We start from the raw sequence: 16,778 nt of genomic DNA, 5'->3' as shown, positions 1-16,778 counted from the left end.
CATCTGGGCACTAATCAGCAAAGCCTTCAGGGGTTTGAAAACTGGCCTGCAGCCGCCCCCCCCCCATGAACAAGACTCCTCCCTCCCAGCAAGGGAGAGCGGGCCAGAGGGGACAGAGGCCCATTGAGCAGAGGCTGTTGGAAGACTTGGGGTTCAACCCGCCTCAACCAGCCAGCTCCTGAAAAACCATCAAGTGGCAGAAAACCAGGTGAGAAACAGCAAAGGCATGAAGTCACCCCTCCCCCCATTCTCTCCAGGGAATTCTATCTATCCACCCAACCCCTCAACCCCTCCACAGAGCTTCTGGAGGGACTCCAGCTGGACGAGGCCCAAGGCAAAACTTCTGAGCACGTGGCTCAGCTGGGCGGGGCAGAGATAAGTTGGGGGTTTATCAGGAGGCAGCAGGTACCAGCAGGTGTCCAGTCCAGGTGGAAGTTTGCAAGAGCCAGGCCATCAGGTAAGGCTAAACCAGACCCCTCCCGGGCCCCCAGCTGAGGCCCTGAGTAGGGAACTGGGCAGAGAGAATCCCAGGGAAAGACCTGAGGCAGGGAAGGTCAGAAAGGGGAGGGTCCCTGCTGCAAGGGGATCCGCACTCGGCTCCTTGGGCTTCCCTTGTCCTTGAGGAGAGGGCTTTGGGTTATAAGCAAGCTCTTCATTGCCCCCCACCAGGCCAGACTATGCATCCAGGAGACTGCATGCCTGTGGGGGCACCTGCTGTGGAAACTGACCAAGATGAAACGGCCAGTTCTTCTGAGCCACCTTGACCCTTCCCTGGAAACAGGCTGCCCTCCCCGCCCCCACTGTGCCCAGCAGCCCCCTTGGCAGTGCTTGGCCAAGGATGCAGGAGGTGAGAGCCGTGCCCTTGGCCATCTCACTGCACAGGCCGGAGGGCGGCCCCCTCCTCCTCCTCCTCCTGGGGCTGCCTGCCCCTCCCCTGGAGGGCAGCGCAAGGGCAGAGAGAGCCACCTGGGCCAGAGCTGGGGAAGCAGGGCCCCTGCCCCCTCCTCGGTGGCCCTGGAGAAGGCAGAGCTGTTGTGGGCCCCACCAGCCTGGCTCATCCCCAGAAGGAGCTTGGTTCAGCTGGACTTGCCTGTGGCTTGTGCTGGGGGGGGGGGTTGTCATCAATTAAGTAGTAATAGCTAGCCACCTGCCTCCATTTATGCATGGGGAAGTTGCTGGGGTCTTCCCCTCAGGTTGAATGCTGAAAAATTGAAACGTTTTTGGAGACATGTCACCACAAAGGATGGGGGGGCTTACCTGCCTCTTCCCTTTCTGCCTCTTTTCCACCACCCGCACCTCACCCTCACGGGGCCCTGGGGGGGTCAAACCTCCAAGGACTCAGCGGCTGTGTCCCTAAAAGGGTCTTTCAACTAGTCTCTGCACCTTTCTCTTAAGTGACCTGGGGAGGGTCGGGGGCTACTTTGCTGCCACGGACCCCTCCAAAGCCCCTTGGCCCAGGCCTTCCACAGCCAACCAAGGAGGCCAAGAAAATTCCTCCGTGGGCTTCCAGTGAGCAGCCCACCTCGCTGCCCCCACGGAGGCCGGGCGGAAGCGGCATCCGGTCGCTCAGCTCCTGGGGGAAGGGACGAAACCCACAACGGGAGGGTCAGCAACGCCGCCTCGGGCAGAGCGCGGGGGTCCCGGACTCCGGCCGCTCGTCTGGCGGCGGGCAAGCACCCTGAGCCCCCCCCCCCCGCCTCTCCTTGCAGGACGCGGCATGGCGCTCTTCTCCCAGTGCCTGGAGCCGGTGGGCTTCCTGCAGTCGCTGCGCTCGCTGGCCCTGGGGGTCGTGTCCCACCTGCAGGGGGGCTCGGCCACCGCCGAGGAGCTGGCTTTCGTGCGCAGGGAGCTGGAGCTGTTGGAGCGCGAGCTGGCCGCGGGGCCGGGGCTGCTGGAGGACGGCGGGCTGGACGCCTGCGAGGACTGCGTGGCCGCCGCCTTCGGGCAGCTGTGCCTGGCGGTGCGAGCGGCGCCACCGGCCGCGCCGCTGGAGACGGAGCTCTTCGCTCAGGGCTGCGCGCGGGACAAGCTGGAGCGCCGCCTGCTGGGCCTGTGGCGCCGCCTGCAGGGCAACGCCGTGCTCACCCAGCAGCGCCCCCTGCTGGAGCAGGCCGTGCAGCGCCACCGCCCGCGCCGCCCGCAGATGGCGCTCTTCTGCCAGAAGCTGAACGCCGTGCTGGGCGCCGGGCTGCTCTGCCTGCTGTGCCAGGCGGCGCTGGCCAAGCGCGACCCGGCCCTGCTGCTGGGCGTCTGGGACCAGCGCGTGGCCGCGCTGCACAGGCGCGTGAAGGAGGCGCTGGGCCAGTGCAAGGGCTACTTCCGCGACCAGGCCCGCGAGGACGTGGAGCGCGCCCTGGAGCAGGCGGCGGCCCGCGACCCGGCCGAGCTGGCCGCCTCGGTCCTGCGCAAGCTGGAGCAGAACTACGACTGGCTGTGCTGGGCCGTGATGGCCTGGCGGGCGGAGGGCGAGGCGGAGGGCGAGGAGGTGCTGGCCCAGGGCAACTTCGTCACCGCCCGGGGCGCCGCGGGGCTCCGCCTGCTGGCCTGCTACCGGGAGAGCCCCTCGGCCCTGGACCGGGCGCGCACTAACCAGCTGATCGGCGAGCTGGAATGGAAGCTGCCCAACCCGCCGCCCGAGGTCTACGCCAGCCTGGAGGCCGAGCCGGCCCGCGCCCGCGGCTACCTCGCCCGCCGCATGCTGCAGAAGCTGGCCGAAGGGCTGGGGCCCGGCGTCACCGTTCTGGTGGTGCCGGGGAAGCTGGAAACAAAGAGCAGCTTCCCGCTGGCCGCCAGCCTCCTGCACGAGTACCACCACCGCCTGGCCTCGGGCACCGTCTGCATTTTCGGCTAAGCCCCCCGAGGCCAGCCGCCTCCCGCGGCCCCGCCTCCCGCTTGCCAGCGGCTGACTTAAGCGGCCCGCAATAAAAACCTGTTCTACCGAGCCCGTCTCGTATCGCCCTTCCTGCACACCCGGTCCCCGCTCCGTACGCGGGGCGACTAGGTCCCTTCCGAGACAGCTGCGCCCGGGGGGGATTCGGCGCTGTCTGGGTCCAGCCCCCCCCACACACACACCCTGTGCTGGTCTGCAGCGTCCCTCCCGAGTGGGCGTCTCACACACAAGCAAACGCAGCATTCGCAGCATTGCTGAGAGGAGGTTTATTGAGGGGTGTCTCGGGGGCGGTGCCCTCCGGGGGGAGGATGCCGGGGAGCCCCCGGGGGAGAGCAGCGGAAAAGGACGGCCGCCGTGTTCTGGGCCGGCGCGGGGACGGTGGCGGTGCTGAGCTGGGCCACGTCCTGGTACTGGTGGAAGTCCGCCCCCACGAACAGGAAGACCCCCTTGGTGGTGCAGATGGCGCTGTCCACGCGGGGATGGGGGAGGAGGAGCCGCGCTGCCCCGGGGCCACGAGGACTCTGCTGCAGGTCGATCGGCAGAAGTTGATTTCCTGGGAGGGAGGGAGGGAGGGAGGGGCATCTGGTCAGACGGGCCTTGATCTGAGATGCCAGGCTGGGGGGCTGGCCACAAACAGAAACGCCCCCCCCACTCTCGTGCTCCCCCCCCTCATTCCAAGTCTCCAAAGCCCCTCCTCCTCTCCTCTGCTTCCTTTCTTCGCAACTTCATTGCACACACACACATTCCCATCTAAAACAGGGATGGGATCTTGCTCAGCGAGGGGGGGATTTCCAGGGGTTGCACCTCCTCATCAGAGCCAGGTGTTTCCCAGGTGAAAGGCCTAGTTTCAGGACAAAACCTCGCAGGGGCCTCCCTGAAAGGGTGGTTGAGCTTTTCACCTGCGCTTTGGGTTAGACCTGGGGTGAAAGCTGTGCTGTTGTTTTGTGTCCCTACTCTAGCCCGTCAGAGATCTAAGCCACTTGCAATACAAAACTGTGATTTGCTTTGGAATTTAAGCGAGGTCAGGGACTAGCTAGACCCAGAAGGGGCGTCCTTGGGAGAGGTTGTCCTCTGAGCCCCCCGCCCCCCAAGAAAAGCGACCGTCCACCCCCTCTTTGGTTGCCACCTTGTATGATGTATAGCACCGAGGAGTGAGGGCAAGTGAAGGCAGCGTCTGCCTGGGACACACCCAGCTCCTCCACCAGGGGCCGGGGATAGCCCTCCACGCGGGTGTAGCCATGTTCAGATCTGTAGATGGTGACCTGGGAGTCCTGCAGGGGGCAGAGAGAGAGAGAATGGCCAGCTGCTGAGCCTCAGCTGCCCCCCACCCTGCCCCTCCCAATTGACCTCCGAGGCTGCCGCTTCCAGGATGCCCTGGTTGGTGCCCCGTGTTTTGGTCCTGTTCTGGGGCCCTCTAAAGGGATCACGGCTCTACTGGGCACACCTCTGGCTCCGGGGGTTGCCTGCCCTCTGGCCTGAAGACACGCAGTGAAGGGCCCAGGAGCGCTTGAAGGGAGCTGGGGGGGAGCGGTCCAGGTAGAAGGGGCAGAGTTTACTGAATGGCAGCCAAAGCCCCAGGTTGGCACCTCTCTCTTTTCAGCTGCGGAGCACATCGGAGCCAGCAAGTCCCCTTCGTGCAGGGCAATCTTGCTGGAGGCTGCCTCGGAGTGCTGGGTGGGGTGTCAGTGCAGCAGCAGCCGAGTGCAACCGCCTTGAGGAGGGTTCGGCTCAGGCAGCCCCCTTGCAAGAAGAATGCCCCCATTGCCAGCTTTCCTCACAAAATGAGGGGCTGCTCTGACCCAGCCAGGGCGAGGGGACAGGAGCAGAGACGGTGACCCACAGCTGGCTTGTCCACCCCTAAAGGACCCTCCTGCGATGGGGGCAGAGGCCCAGATCTTTGAAGGATGCACGAGCCTGCCTCCCTCGGCAGCTCACCTGGATGAAGTAGAGCTTGTCTGCCCAGCTGAACGCGGCATCCACCTCGCCCTCCAGCCCTGACCAGGTGTGGTTCAGAAGCCACGCGTGCAGCCCGTCTCGTACAGAGTCCACCCGGAAGTAGTGGCCACCTGAGTGGAGTAGGAGAGCCGGCAACAGTTGGAGGCCCCACCAGCCCTCAGCTGAGGTGCCCCCAGGACGAGGCAGCCCAATCCAACCACCCCTAAAAGCAGAGACGGGCTGCCTCACATGCTGTGGCCACACTGCACAGCAGTGCAGTGTAGAGGGTGCTATTAACATCTCATCCCACTTAGCTTAGACTTAGAGCAAATTCAGGGCTAGGCCTCATCACGGGTGAATCCGCCCCATGGAAGCATGAGGGAAGAAGCCCACCTGACCCACTACACTCCCCGATTGTGGGTTCACTGAATTGTGCTGGCAGCCCAGGTTTGCCCTGCCCACCCACCCCCAACCAGCTTGCTTACCACGAAAGGCATAGATGCGCCCAGGGTCATCAGAGGAGAAGGCCGGGAAAGGACGCCCACTGCAGGCGTTGAGGATGCCCCAGAGTGTGGCGTTCCTCCGGGACTCCCCCCCATGGCCTGCAGGGGTAACAGGGCAAGGCAGTGAGGTAGAGGACACTGCTTGGTTCCCAGCCAGGAAGAGCCCCCCCCCTTGCCTCCTTAGGGTGCAGGGTTGAGCACCACGGCCTCTCCCTGCCCAGCACCCAGGGCCAAAGATTTCCCGCGTCCCCTCTGTTGCTGGCCAGGCACCCGCCCAGGGCTCAGCTGCATCTTTCCCAGCAGCCACAGGTGAGAGGAGACCCACCTCTGCCAGGGCAGCGCATGAAATAATCCCGGGCATCCCGTGGGTAGTGGGGCGGCACATCACCCCGCAGAGGATCGAAGCGCAGGAAGCGGATGCCTTGGAAGCAGTAGTAGCGCTCCAGCCAGCGCACAGCCGCGGTGCAGTTGGAGACAGCCGGCCAAGTACGCGGCTTCACCACTTTCGTCCGCAGGTCATAGGTGAACACCCTCGGGCCTGCAGGGAAAGGGGGGGTCAGTGCTGGAGGGGGGCTGTAGCAGCAGCCAGAGCAAAGGAGCAAACACCTGCCTCCCTTGGGCGAGGCACAGAGGCTTCCGACCTGCCCTTGGACCATCAAGCGAGGGAGCCTTTCTCACCCTTGAAGAACAAGATGGTCTCAGACGGACATTCCTTCGGATGGCACTCCACAGCTGCATCCAGATCGGCTGGGATGCCCGGGAACACCTCCTCAATCAGCCTGGGGTAGCCGGACCGAAGCTTCCCTTTGCGGTACGCCCAGAGCTTCTTGCCCTGCGAGGGGATGCAAGATTGCCATTTCACACAGCCTCCTGACCGCCTGTCCATGCCCCTGGATGCACCTCTGCCCGACCCTGCCAGCCCCTCCCTGCCACTGCCTTCCCTCCCTGGTGGCCCCAGCTGCTCCCCCCAAGCCTGCCTGCAGGTTGGCAGCACCTGGAAGAGCAAAACGTTCTCATGGATGTCGTCCTGGGGGTCGTGGTAGTGGATCCGGAGGGCAGCATCGATGGGGCCTTGGATCTCAGGCCAGGAGTCCTCAATGGGCTCTGCAGCCCCGGTGAAGCCCTTCCAGACCAAAGAGCCTTTGAAGAAGATCATGGTGCCCGTCTCGTCCAGCGTGACGGCATCAAAGCCCTCCTCATCCGCACAGCGCTGTAGGATCTCTGGGGAGGAACAATGGAGATGGCAGTCAGTCACACACACACACACACACACACACCGCATTGAGGGTCCCCCCCAGCCAGAGCCCCTCCTAATCTGCAGAGAAGGCTCATTTCCACAACAGTCCCCCCCACTCAGCCCTCCCCCCCCCCATCTGCAGGCCTGGAAGACTCCCCTGGCTGAGGGTGAAGGTGACTAAAGCACCCTCCTCCTAGCCCCCCCCCCGGTCTTCTGGCCATCCCTTAGTGCTCCCCTGGCTGAAGTGGGCCCAGACTTCAGGGTGGGGGTGCAGTGGGGTCCCCAGGGAAAAACTCTGCCCTTCCCCCACCCACCAGGGAAGGAGAGAGAGTGGGGGAAGCAGGCTTTCCCAGATGGGATCCCAAGGAAGAGCAGCTTGCAGGGTCTGCTTCCGCCCAGAGGGAAGCCCACCCACCAGTGCTGTTGGCTTCAGGCTCCGAGCCCAGATGATGCCAGGTGCCAGCTGTCCTGTTGCCACCGTGTCCCCTGCCAGAAAAATCCCCGTTAGGGTTTGGTCTTTCGGGGCATGCCCTCCCACAGCCCAAGACCCAGAAGGGATCCCTGGTAGGATCCTGGCTCAAGGGCCCCACTACAAATCCCATCGTTCAGCACCAAGGCAGAGAGCCCAGCCTCTGGCCCCTTCCAAGGACTGGGCTTATCCCCTCCCCCGTGCCCTCCTGGCCCACAGCCACTCACAGGGGGTGGGCGCCCACCAGAGCCAGGGCCCAGCTGAGGCAGAGAGCTGCAGAGAGGCCACCCATGATGCTGCGCTGCCAGCCCAGCCTGGTGCCCACCTCTTATATAGGGGCAGCTGGACGTTTCCCAACTGGGGAAACCACCCAGCCCATTGCCTAAGCCGGACCACCCACTTTAACCCCTTGCACCCCGTCATGGCAGCCCCGCCACACCTTCCCGCCACTCCAGGCTAAAGAGTTGAGTTTGATCTGCTGCTAAAATCAATGCCACACCCCCGGGAGTCATTCCTCCCCCCCTCCCGCCCCCTCCCTGAAAAAGATCAACCTGGCTGCTGGGAATCCCTCAATGGCCTGGGTGAAGCTGAGCCCCCCCCTGTTCAGAGACACCCCACTGCTACTACAGGGGCAGATGTGGAACTTTGGGGGAAGCAGCTGTGGGGGGAGGCCCAGGGGCTTGCTTGGGCTGGGCTGTTGAGTGGGAATCTGGCAGGTCTGAAGTGGGGAGAGACATCCTGCCCGCCTGTCCCTTCCCCAGCTGGGCCCGGGCAAGAGCCGGAGGGACAGGCTCTGTGTACCTGCTCTTGTGTACTCAGCAGACAAGGGCTCAGGCTCAGGAATGTTCCCCCCCCTCCCTTGCTCCTCTCAAGCTGGCTGTCAAGCTGAAGGCTTCCAGAAAGTGAGGGGCCCCCCCACAACCCCTGGATGGCGGACCCTCCCTGGAGGGGGTTGTTTGGCTGTCTGCTCAGAGCAGGGAAGGATTCAGGCCCAAAGCAGCCATGTGGCCGAAACCTCTCCCAAGCAGGAGACCCCACACCATTCTGCACAAATAGCTGCCCAGTCTCTTCTTAAAGGCCTCCGGTGACGGAGCACCCACCGCATCTGGAGGGAAGGCCTTCCACCGGTGGATTGTTCCCACTGCCAGGAAATTCCTCCTTACTTCTACTCTTTGCTGATCTGCCACTTGTTACTTCTTGTCCTGCCCTCCAGCGCTTTGGAGAACAAGACAAGAACCAAATTTAAAGGGACCCCTTAGTGACAGGCAAAATGTTGGCCTCCAAAATTACTAAAAAGACCCTTTCAGACCCCCGGAGGTGATGTCTTTATTAGGATGGCCAGCTATATTTTGCCAACCATCCTCCTCCTCAAGCCCTTAACGTCAGTCCTGGGTTCTCAGGATCATTATTAATGGCTCGAAGGAAGAAGGCAAACCTCCCAGGCGCTGGGGTGGGAGTGCCCACACCCTACCAGACAGATGCAAAAGCCAAAGAGCGAGGGCAGAATGAAATTTGGGCAGGGACAAGCGTGGGGGTCCTCAGCAGGGAGAGAAGAGACCAGGGACACCTCTGGCCCAGGAAGAATGGTCTGCACAAAGGGAAAAGACTGCAGAAAAGCGGGGCGCAGGGTGGTGCTGCACCCACAAAAGCAGATTCCCTTTCCTGCCACAGTTGTTAAATGAATCACTGCAGTTGTTAGTCACACGGTTGTTAAGTAAATCCGGCTCCCCCATTGACCTTGCTAGTCAGAAAGTCACCAAAGGGAATCACGTGACCCCCCAGGACGTGGCCACCGTCGTACATATGAAGCGGTTCCCAAGGATCTGAATTTTGATTACGTGACCGTGTGGATGTCGCAATCATTTTTTTCAAGGCCATTGTAACTTTGGACGGTCATTAAGTGACCTGTTTTAAGTTGAGAACTGCCTGTAATGTGAGTGTGCCGCTCTGCAACGTTCCTGGTTCCTGGGCACTTATAGTTTCTCCGTAGCAACTTTTCTAAAGCCTCTTCCGGGGGAGGGGGGAATACATCCAAGGACCACCTTCCACTGCAGGAATGGGGGATTTCCCCCCTAATTGTTACAGTCTTAAATGCAGTGAAACATTTGTTGTGTTTAGAAAAATGGGCAAAGACACACCACACAAATTCTGGAGACGCTGCTGCTCCAAACCCGCAGGTTTAGAGGGGGGAATTAAAGACGGCATGTTCGGTGGGTTTTTTTTAATCCAATTTCTGCAAAATGCACAGATCAGACTAATGCTAAAAGACACATTCCTGTTTACAGATGATAAGCAGGGTTCCCAGAAGCTCTGAAGGGAGAATGAGGAAACAGTACATAGCGTTACACACAAACGCACACACAAAGTGAAGCTGCCAAATAAAATAACACGGCTGGGGGTGTCAGTGGATGGAGGAGGCAGGAGCTGAGTGCGGCTCCCAAGTATGGGGAAATCCCCAGGACTGTCCCAGGTTGTGCAAGCCTCTCTGTGCCCATCCCTGGTCTGGGGGTTGTTGGAATAACCATGATCTCTGTTCCTATACATGTAGCTGGCTAGTACTTTTCTGGCTAATACTTTTCTACCATGGAAAGTCTTCAGTGAACCATGTGCAAGGAAGTAAGCCATAAACCCAGAGAGGCCATTTGGCTACAGCCAGATAAGGTCGGTGAACCATGTGCAAGGAAGTAAGCCATAAACCCAGAGAGGCCATTTGGCTGCAGCCAGATAAGGTCAGTGAACCATGTGCAAGGAAGTAAGCCATAAACCCAGAAAACAAAGGAACCTAGGAGAGGCCATTTGGCTGCAGCCAGATAAGGGCATGGTCACAGTATTCCTCCACACCATTGGCTATTCAATTTAAGGTAAATTCTGACGTCTCCTGCAAATGATTGGTCATTACTGTATTTGTATCTACCTCTAACACCTATGTCCTTTTAGGATAGTTCAGAAGAACACACGTGTAACCATGATTGGTCTATTTGAATAACAATAAAATGTGATTGGTTGCTTTTGCTATAAATAAACAAGGTCCACTGCTCCTCGTGGTTCAGTGTCCAGCATCCAGGGTGCATCCCAGGAGCAGCGGGGCCCTTTCCCCGAGAGATCTCTGTGTCTTTCTTTCATGGGCGCTAACCCTGGGCAGGAGCAGCCTCTGCCCAGCTTCACCAGCAGCATCCCAGCGACAGCACCTTCCCTGCATCCCTGCAAATGGTGACCCCGACGTGATTCTGTGGAATACGTCTTCAGCCATCCATACTCATTCGCCCGACGGTGGCCGCGACTCATCCTCGTCCGTTGCTAGACGCAGGAATTTTCGTGAGTATGGGTGGAAATTTCTCTCAACAGCAGACAGCGCATCTGCAGGAGTTGAGAGAAGTAATTGATAATGCCAAAGCCTCTATTTCTAAGCCTTCTCCTCCCCCCTCTCCTCCTCCCTCTCCAAATCTCTCTCCGGAAAAACTTCCTTCTGCCTCTGCTCCAAAAGCCTCTGAGTTTGTTAAACCTCCTCCTCCCTCTGCCCCTCCTCCCTTCCCCCCTCCTCCTTATTCAGATCTCCCCCCTAAAGGAGCACCTATTGTTCACTCTATGCTTGCAGCTCGTGCCCTCGGGATATTAGATCCAGAGGATTTAGAAGCTTGTGCTGCCTATCCTGTCACTTTTGTACAACCTGTTTATACTCCTCTGACTCCAAAAACTATTGATTACCTTGGCACTCATATGACCATCGCTGATTATCGTGTGCTGTTTGGCCACGCCTCTTCTGGTTCCCAGCAGGGAATCTAGAGGGGGGGCAGTCAGCCAGCCCGACAACAAAGGCTGACATTTCTTTTCCTCTTAATGCTTCTAACCCCTCTGAACTTTTCACTGATTCTCTTTTTCATTAAGCCTTTTCAGTTTCTCTGGCTCCCCCTCCTTATGAGGATTCAGCTGGGAGAAACTCAGCAGGGCACCTAAGAAAATACAAGGCAAATAGACAATGAATATGCCCGAAATGAACTCCTGTTAAAATTGGCTTATGTGGGGCTTGAAAGAGCCTCTTGGGGCAAGCTGTTCTCAGTAAAGTCCAGGGGCGCGCCTGTTGAATTCAACTGCCTGGACCTGTCTGAGATCTAGCTTCCCATGAAAAGAAAAGAGAAATCAAAGAAATAAAATCAAGTTTTTCTTCTATCTTTTTCTTTTAATCTAGCTCTTTGGATTATTGTTTTGGCCTAAAACCCCAAATTGATATGTGTGTTTTGTTCTGTTTTAAATAAATGTTGTTTTATATGTGTGTTTTGTTCTGTTTTAAATAAATGTTGTTATAATAGTATCTGTGTATATATGTCTGTCTGTGTTGTTCTGTGTTATTTCCAAGACTTGGAAGAGGATCAAAATCCTCTCTGATAACACCAAACAAAAAGGCCTTATTTAACAATGTATGGTTTGTCTGGAGAAAGTATGAAATGAAATTTTTGTATGTGAAATTGTTTATGCAAGCAGTCAGAATGGAAGTGAATGAGTTAATTTGCTGATATGTACACGTGAGTGTGTTAGCCCTCTAAATTGCAGATTTTATTGTTGTAAAAGCCATGGATGATGTGTGAGAGTAACTGCATGTAAAGGAGAGCAAACTATTTTTATTTTTTATTTTTTTGGTGGTGAGATTTTTGTAAAGTTTCTTTTACCCCCCCCCCCCAACCCCGCTCTGTTACTTTAAGAGTGAGAAAGGGAGAGACAGCCAGAAGAGGGGGGGTGGCTGGTCCTTTTAACCATTTTTTTTTCTCTGCTTAGAATTCCAGTCTGAGAAAGGGGGGTTAAACATCACCCAAAAGAAATTTTTGGAAATTTTTGAGTTTTTAGTTAAACATCACCCAAAAGTAATTACTCTGATCTTTTTGTGGAGTTGTTTTTTGTTTTTTTTTTTTTGTTTTTGATGTTTTTGTGTCTGTGTGCAGGACACATTGATAGAAGGTGATATCTGGGAGAATTTCCCTCCCTTAATCAGCACTAGCCTAAACAATTTTGCAGATCAGGCTGCCTCCGGACCCTTGGCCTGTTCCTTGCAACCCCTCACCCCCTGGGAAAGTCATTCATATTTCCATCAAAATTCCAAAGCTTTGCAGAAGCAGTTTGGCATCACCGCTGCAGAAGCAATTGCAATTCGCCAGCAGTGCCCAACATGCAGCAAACAAGCAACTGCAATCCCTATGGGTGTAAATCCAAGGGGATTGGAGCCTTGCCAAATTTGGCAAATGGATGTCACACAATATGCACCATTTGCCCCATGGAAGTATTTGCATGTTTCAATTGACACCTTCTCAGGATTCATCATGGCCACCCCCCAAAGGGGTGAAGCCACTAAACATGTAGTTAATCATTGTATTCGGACCTTTGCAGTGCTGGGATGTCCAAAAGAACTCAAAACAGATAATGGCCCTGCCTACAGCAGTCAAGCCATGGCAGAATTTTGTCATCATTGGCAAATAACACACAAATTTGGAATTCCATATAATAGCCAAGGCCAAGCCTTGGTGGAAAGGGCTAACCAAACTTTGAAACATGCATTAGATCGTTATAAAAATCAGAACGGGGGAAAACGAAGCCCCAACCTCCCAGCATTGCAAGATACTCTTAACCTTTGCCTCTACACTCTGAACTTTTCAAACTTGACTGGCCATCCCTTAACCACAGCCGCAGAGCGGCATTTTTCATCTCTAGTTGCAGATCAGCCTAAACCCAAAGTGTGGTATCGCCAACTTCCAGACCTAACTTGGAAAGGCCCTGCAGACCTTCTCACTTGGGGAAGAGGCTATGCTGCAGTCCAGGTGCCAGACAAAGTGCTGTGGATCCCAGGTCGCCACGTTCGTCCATATCATGCCTCCACAAACACAACTGCAGAACCCATTAAAGATGACAGCATGGTTTGTGACTTTTTTCAGCTTTGTTCTTACACCACTGACTGATGCCACTAAAACACAATTCCATCTGAAAGCTTACCCCAGACGTCAACTCCACTTCACCAGCTATCCCATCCTGTTCTTGACACCTTTGACATTGCTTCCAGTCAAAAATGACTCTTTTCACACTGTTTTTGCCCCATCGCATGGACCCAGAAGGAACAACCTGTTGTTAACAACGAGTCTACTATCATCATCTATGTGAACTCTGTAGCTCATGTTCCTGTCCAAACTTGAAATGGTTTCAACTTTCAGGAATTATTTGGCTCCTGGTTTCCCAGACTACCTGGTTTACAAGCTATTGTAGCTTTTATTAGTATGATTGTATTAGGATGTACTATTTTACCTTGTGTCTTGCCTATCTTTATCAAAGTATTACTAACAGTATCCTATCTTTATCGAAAGTATTACTAACAGTATCCTATCTTTATCGAAAGTATTACTAACAGTATCCTATCTTTATCAAAGTATTACTAACAGTAGCGTATCTTTATCAAAAGTATTACTAACAGTATTTCCTTGATAGCTGAACAGAGAGCTGTTAAACAAATTAATTCTTTATGGTACAGTAAGTATCAATCCCTTCCCCAGGAGGATTCAGAAGAGCCTAATGCTCAATTTGAACTAGAGACTCCTTTGTCTCCTAAAAGAGGAAAATAAAAATGCCTTTTGGGCTCGCTTGCCTCTTGACTCTCCCGAAGGTGCATCTCTAAAGAACCCATCCCTCCTCAACTTTGAAGCGGAACACACAGATTCTGCATTTAAAACAAAAACGGAGGAGATGTTGGAATAACCATGATCTCTGTTCCTATACATGTAGCTGGCTAGTACTTTTCTGGCTAATACTTTTCTACCATGGAAAGTCTTCAGTGAACCATGTGCAAGGAAGTAAGCCATAAACCCAGAGAGGCCATTTGGCTACAGCCAGATAAGGTCGGTGAACCATGTGCAAGGAAGTAAGCCATAAACCCAGAGAGGCCATTTGGCTGCAGCCAGATAAGGTCAGTGAACCATGTGCAAGGAAGTAAGCCATAAACCCAGAAAACAAAGGAACCTAGGAGAGGCCATTTGGCTGCAGCCAGATAAGGGCATGGTCACAGTATTCCTCCACACCATTGGCTATTCAATTTAAGGTAAATTCTGACGTCTCCTGCAAATGATTGGTCATTACTGTATTTGTATCTACCTCTAACACCTATGTCCTTTTAGGATAGTTCAGAAGAACACACGTGTAACCATGATTGGTCTATTTGAATAACAATAAAATGTGATTGGTTGCTTTTGCTATAAATAAACAAGGTCCACTGCTCCTCGTGGTTCAGTGTCCAGCATCCAGGGTGCATCCCAGGAGCAGCGGGGCCCTTTCCCCGAGAGATCTCTGTGTCTTTCTTTCATGGGCGCTAACCCTGGGCAGGAGCAGCCTCTGCCCAGCTTCACCAGCAGCATCCCAGCGACAGCACCTTCCCTGCATCCCTGCAGGGGTGGGCGGTGGGGTGGGGTGGGGAGGAAGGACAGAGGATCCTTTGCTGCCCCCTCCCTGCAAAGATACCAACCCCACTGCCCACTCTGCTCATTTACCATTCCCAAGGAAAGGAGACCTCTGCCCACCTGTGCCATTTCCTTTGGGGAGCACCAGCCTTGCCAGGCTGACGGGGGGGGGGTGTCCTGGGCCACTCCAGCAGTGGGGCTGGAGATCGCACACACCACCACATCCACAAATGCACACCCACATCCCTTGGAAATTCCAAAGGACTCCAAAACCCACTTGCCGTTCTGTGACCTTTCAGGCGAGCGTTCGGCCAAGGGCCCCAGCAGAACGCAAGGCCCCATTTCTCAAACCCTTTCAGAGGTTCCAGCTTTTAAGGAGGGGCCGGCACTCCGTCCGCCCCGCCGCCCCCTCCCCAGTCCTGCCAGTCCGAGTCAGGCTGGCGCTGCCCCAGATTCCCCCCTCCCCCACTATGGCAAATAGGGAGGATATTTGCCTTCCTCCGGCACGAACTGCTCTGATCTCTGGACGGAACGGGAGGAATTCCCGTAACCCCCCTCCCCCTCCCCCGGGAAGGAGGCACCAGGCACCGATTGGTGGGCCTGATCCTTCCCAGCTGCTTCTCAGGGAGACCCAACTCAGCCTCGACTTCTGACTAACCCGTTTTAGGCCGAGACCGAAGCTCCGCCGAGCCCAGACCAGCTGGGGTAGCGGACCGGGGGCTGCCGGAGTCTGGCAAAGGGCCGTGCAAGAAGGCAGCCCTGCGCGCCCCTCCCGGGGTTCCGGGGAGATCGGGCCGCATCCCCCAGAGCCACGCGTCAGATTCCCCGGGGAGACGGGGGGGGGTCTTCTCGGCTGGTCGCGGTGCCGCCTTTGGGGCTTTGCCGCAGGGGGTTCCGGCGGTGCTTTGGGCGGGAGAGCAGCGGGGGCTCCGAGGGGACTCTGGCCCGACCGGAACGGGAGGCGGCGAAGGGGCCGGTGGGGTGGGGGGATGCAACGGTTCAAAAGGAACCGCAGCCACGGGAGGCAGGGAGGGGACGGGCCTGGGGGCGCCACGAGCCCCTCCCTCTCACGAAGCCCGGAGGGGGCTTCTTTCCACGGCACAGCAGGTTGCCGGAGCAGGACGGAGGGCGAGCGGGTCGTGTGAAAGCAGCTCCCCGTCAGAAAGGCCTGGCTCGGGGTCCCTCCGAAGGGGAGGGGAAGCGAGGGGGGGGGCTCTAGCGCACTGGGAAGGCCGCCCCTCCCCCTCCCCCGAAGCGGTCTGCCCGGAGCCCCGCCCCCCCCGTCGAGCCGGAATCCGCGAGGAGAGCAGCGCAGGCCCCGCCCTCTGAAGGTCCAGCCACGTGGCGGATTCGAGGCTCCTCCTTTTAACCACAGCCCGGAAACGCTTGCGCCACTCCCCGGAGCCTCCCGCCCCACCCGGCTTGGGACGCCCCCTCGTGCGTCAGGCGGCGGCGGCCAATCAAGTCGCTGTTGCTCCCTTCCCTCCCGAGACCCCGAAGGGGCGGCGCTCCTAAGACTGGGCGGGGGCGACCGTCGCCCAAGCTCGCTCTCGGGTGTGGCCGGGCGGGGGCGGCGGGGCTCCACGCTCGGGAGGTGCCGCTCGGCGGGCCTTCCCGAGGGCGGGAGCGGAGCCCGGGGGCGGCGAGGCGGCCCGGGGAGAAGGGGCGGGAGTGATTGGGAGGCAGCCCGGCCGATCGCGCGCGGTGCCTGGACGGCCCCCCCCGTGGCAGCCGCGTCTCGGGCACGGCCGCTGCCGGCTTGTCCCGGGCGGCGATGGGGGACCCGGGCGGGGCGTTCCGGGCGGGCCCTGAAGCCCCGGGTCAGCGGCGCGGCCGGGCAGAGCCGGTCCCCGGTTTACGACTGTAACGGAGCCCGGAATGACGGCCGTTCCCGAGGTCAGCACCGGATGGCCGGCCAGGTTCTCCCGCCTCTTGCAGAGGCCGTCAAAGCGAGCCCGCGGTGCGCACTGGGCGTCCGGAGGGCGACCCCGGTCTGCGGCCGCAGCCACGTGACCCGGGAGGCGGCGAGCGGCTGTGCTCGCCGACCGGTTGCCCGGCGGCCAAAATGCGGGCACGTGGACACGAAGAATGTCGGGACCGTGAACCCGGGCGGCAGGCCCTCTTCTGGGGGCGGGAGGGGCGGCGGTCGGAGCTGGTGGCCAGAGTGGTTGATCGAGGAGGGCCTGCGGCCCCCAAACCCTGACAGGCCTGGCCGCTGAGCGGGTCGAAGCCGCCGATAAGCCGGACAGCAAAGAGAGCAGGCGCCCTCGGAATACTTGGCCGTCACCGGAGGGCCCCGCCTGCCAGGGAAGGCCCCTCC

The 16,778-nt window shown here is 57.8% G+C and overlaps 2 protein-coding genes across 4 annotated transcripts; one reads left to right on the top strand and one right to left on the bottom strand.

The window, feature by feature from the left end:
- The first annotated feature begins 441 nt into the window (after positions 1 to 441).
- Positions 442 to 2,959, top strand: LOC310640642 (uncharacterized protein). The gene is made up of 2 exons (XM_083363060.1): positions 442 to 457; positions 1,710 to 2,959. Exon 2 carries the CDS (start codon positions 1,718 to 1,720, stop codon positions 2,849 to 2,851), a length of 1,134 nt encoding a protein of 377 aa, XP_083219186.1. The 5' UTR covers positions 442 to 457; positions 1,710 to 1,717; the 3' UTR covers positions 2,852 to 2,959.
- A 190-nt stretch (positions 2,960 to 3,149) lies between these two features.
- Positions 3,150 to 14,806, bottom strand: HPX (hemopexin; the record flags this gene model as incomplete). Of its 3 annotated transcripts, none has more annotated exons than XM_083362804.1 (9): positions 3,150 to 3,443; positions 4,017 to 4,161; positions 4,826 to 4,956; positions 5,311 to 5,427; positions 5,654 to 5,866; positions 6,007 to 6,160; positions 6,323 to 6,549; positions 6,981 to 7,051; positions 14,579 to 14,806. In XM_083362804.1, the coding sequence occupies 9 exons, from the start codon at positions 14,680 to 14,682 to the stop codon at positions 3,157 to 3,159; spliced, it is 1,449 nt and encodes a 482-aa protein (XP_083218930.1). In that variant the 3' UTR covers positions 3,150 to 3,156. The 3 variants fall into 3 exon arrangements, with proteins under 3 accessions (XP_083218930.1, XP_083218931.1, XP_083218932.1); XM_083362805.1 differs by lacking the exon at positions 14,579 to 14,806 and adding an exon at positions 7,262 to 7,326; XM_083362806.1 differs by lacking the exon at positions 6,981 to 7,051 and having other exon boundaries at positions 14,579 to 14,768.
- Between the last annotated feature and the right edge of the window lie 1,972 nt (positions 14,807 to 16,778).

This window comes from Vipera ursinii, assembly GCF_947247035.1.
Source record: "Vipera ursinii genome assembly, chromosome: 4".
Classification (NCBI taxonomy): Eukaryota; Metazoa; Chordata; class Lepidosauria; order Squamata; family Viperidae; genus Vipera; species Vipera ursinii.
Note: the sequence above shows the minus strand (reverse complement) of the source record. Positions and strands in the feature narration are given on the sequence as shown.

What these genes read in the sequence shown, in the direction of transcription:
- LOC310640642 (XM_083363060.1), top strand. Translation starts at nt 1,718, where the DNA reads ATGGCGCTCTTCTCCCAGTGCCTGGAGCCGGTGGGCTTCCTGCAGTCG.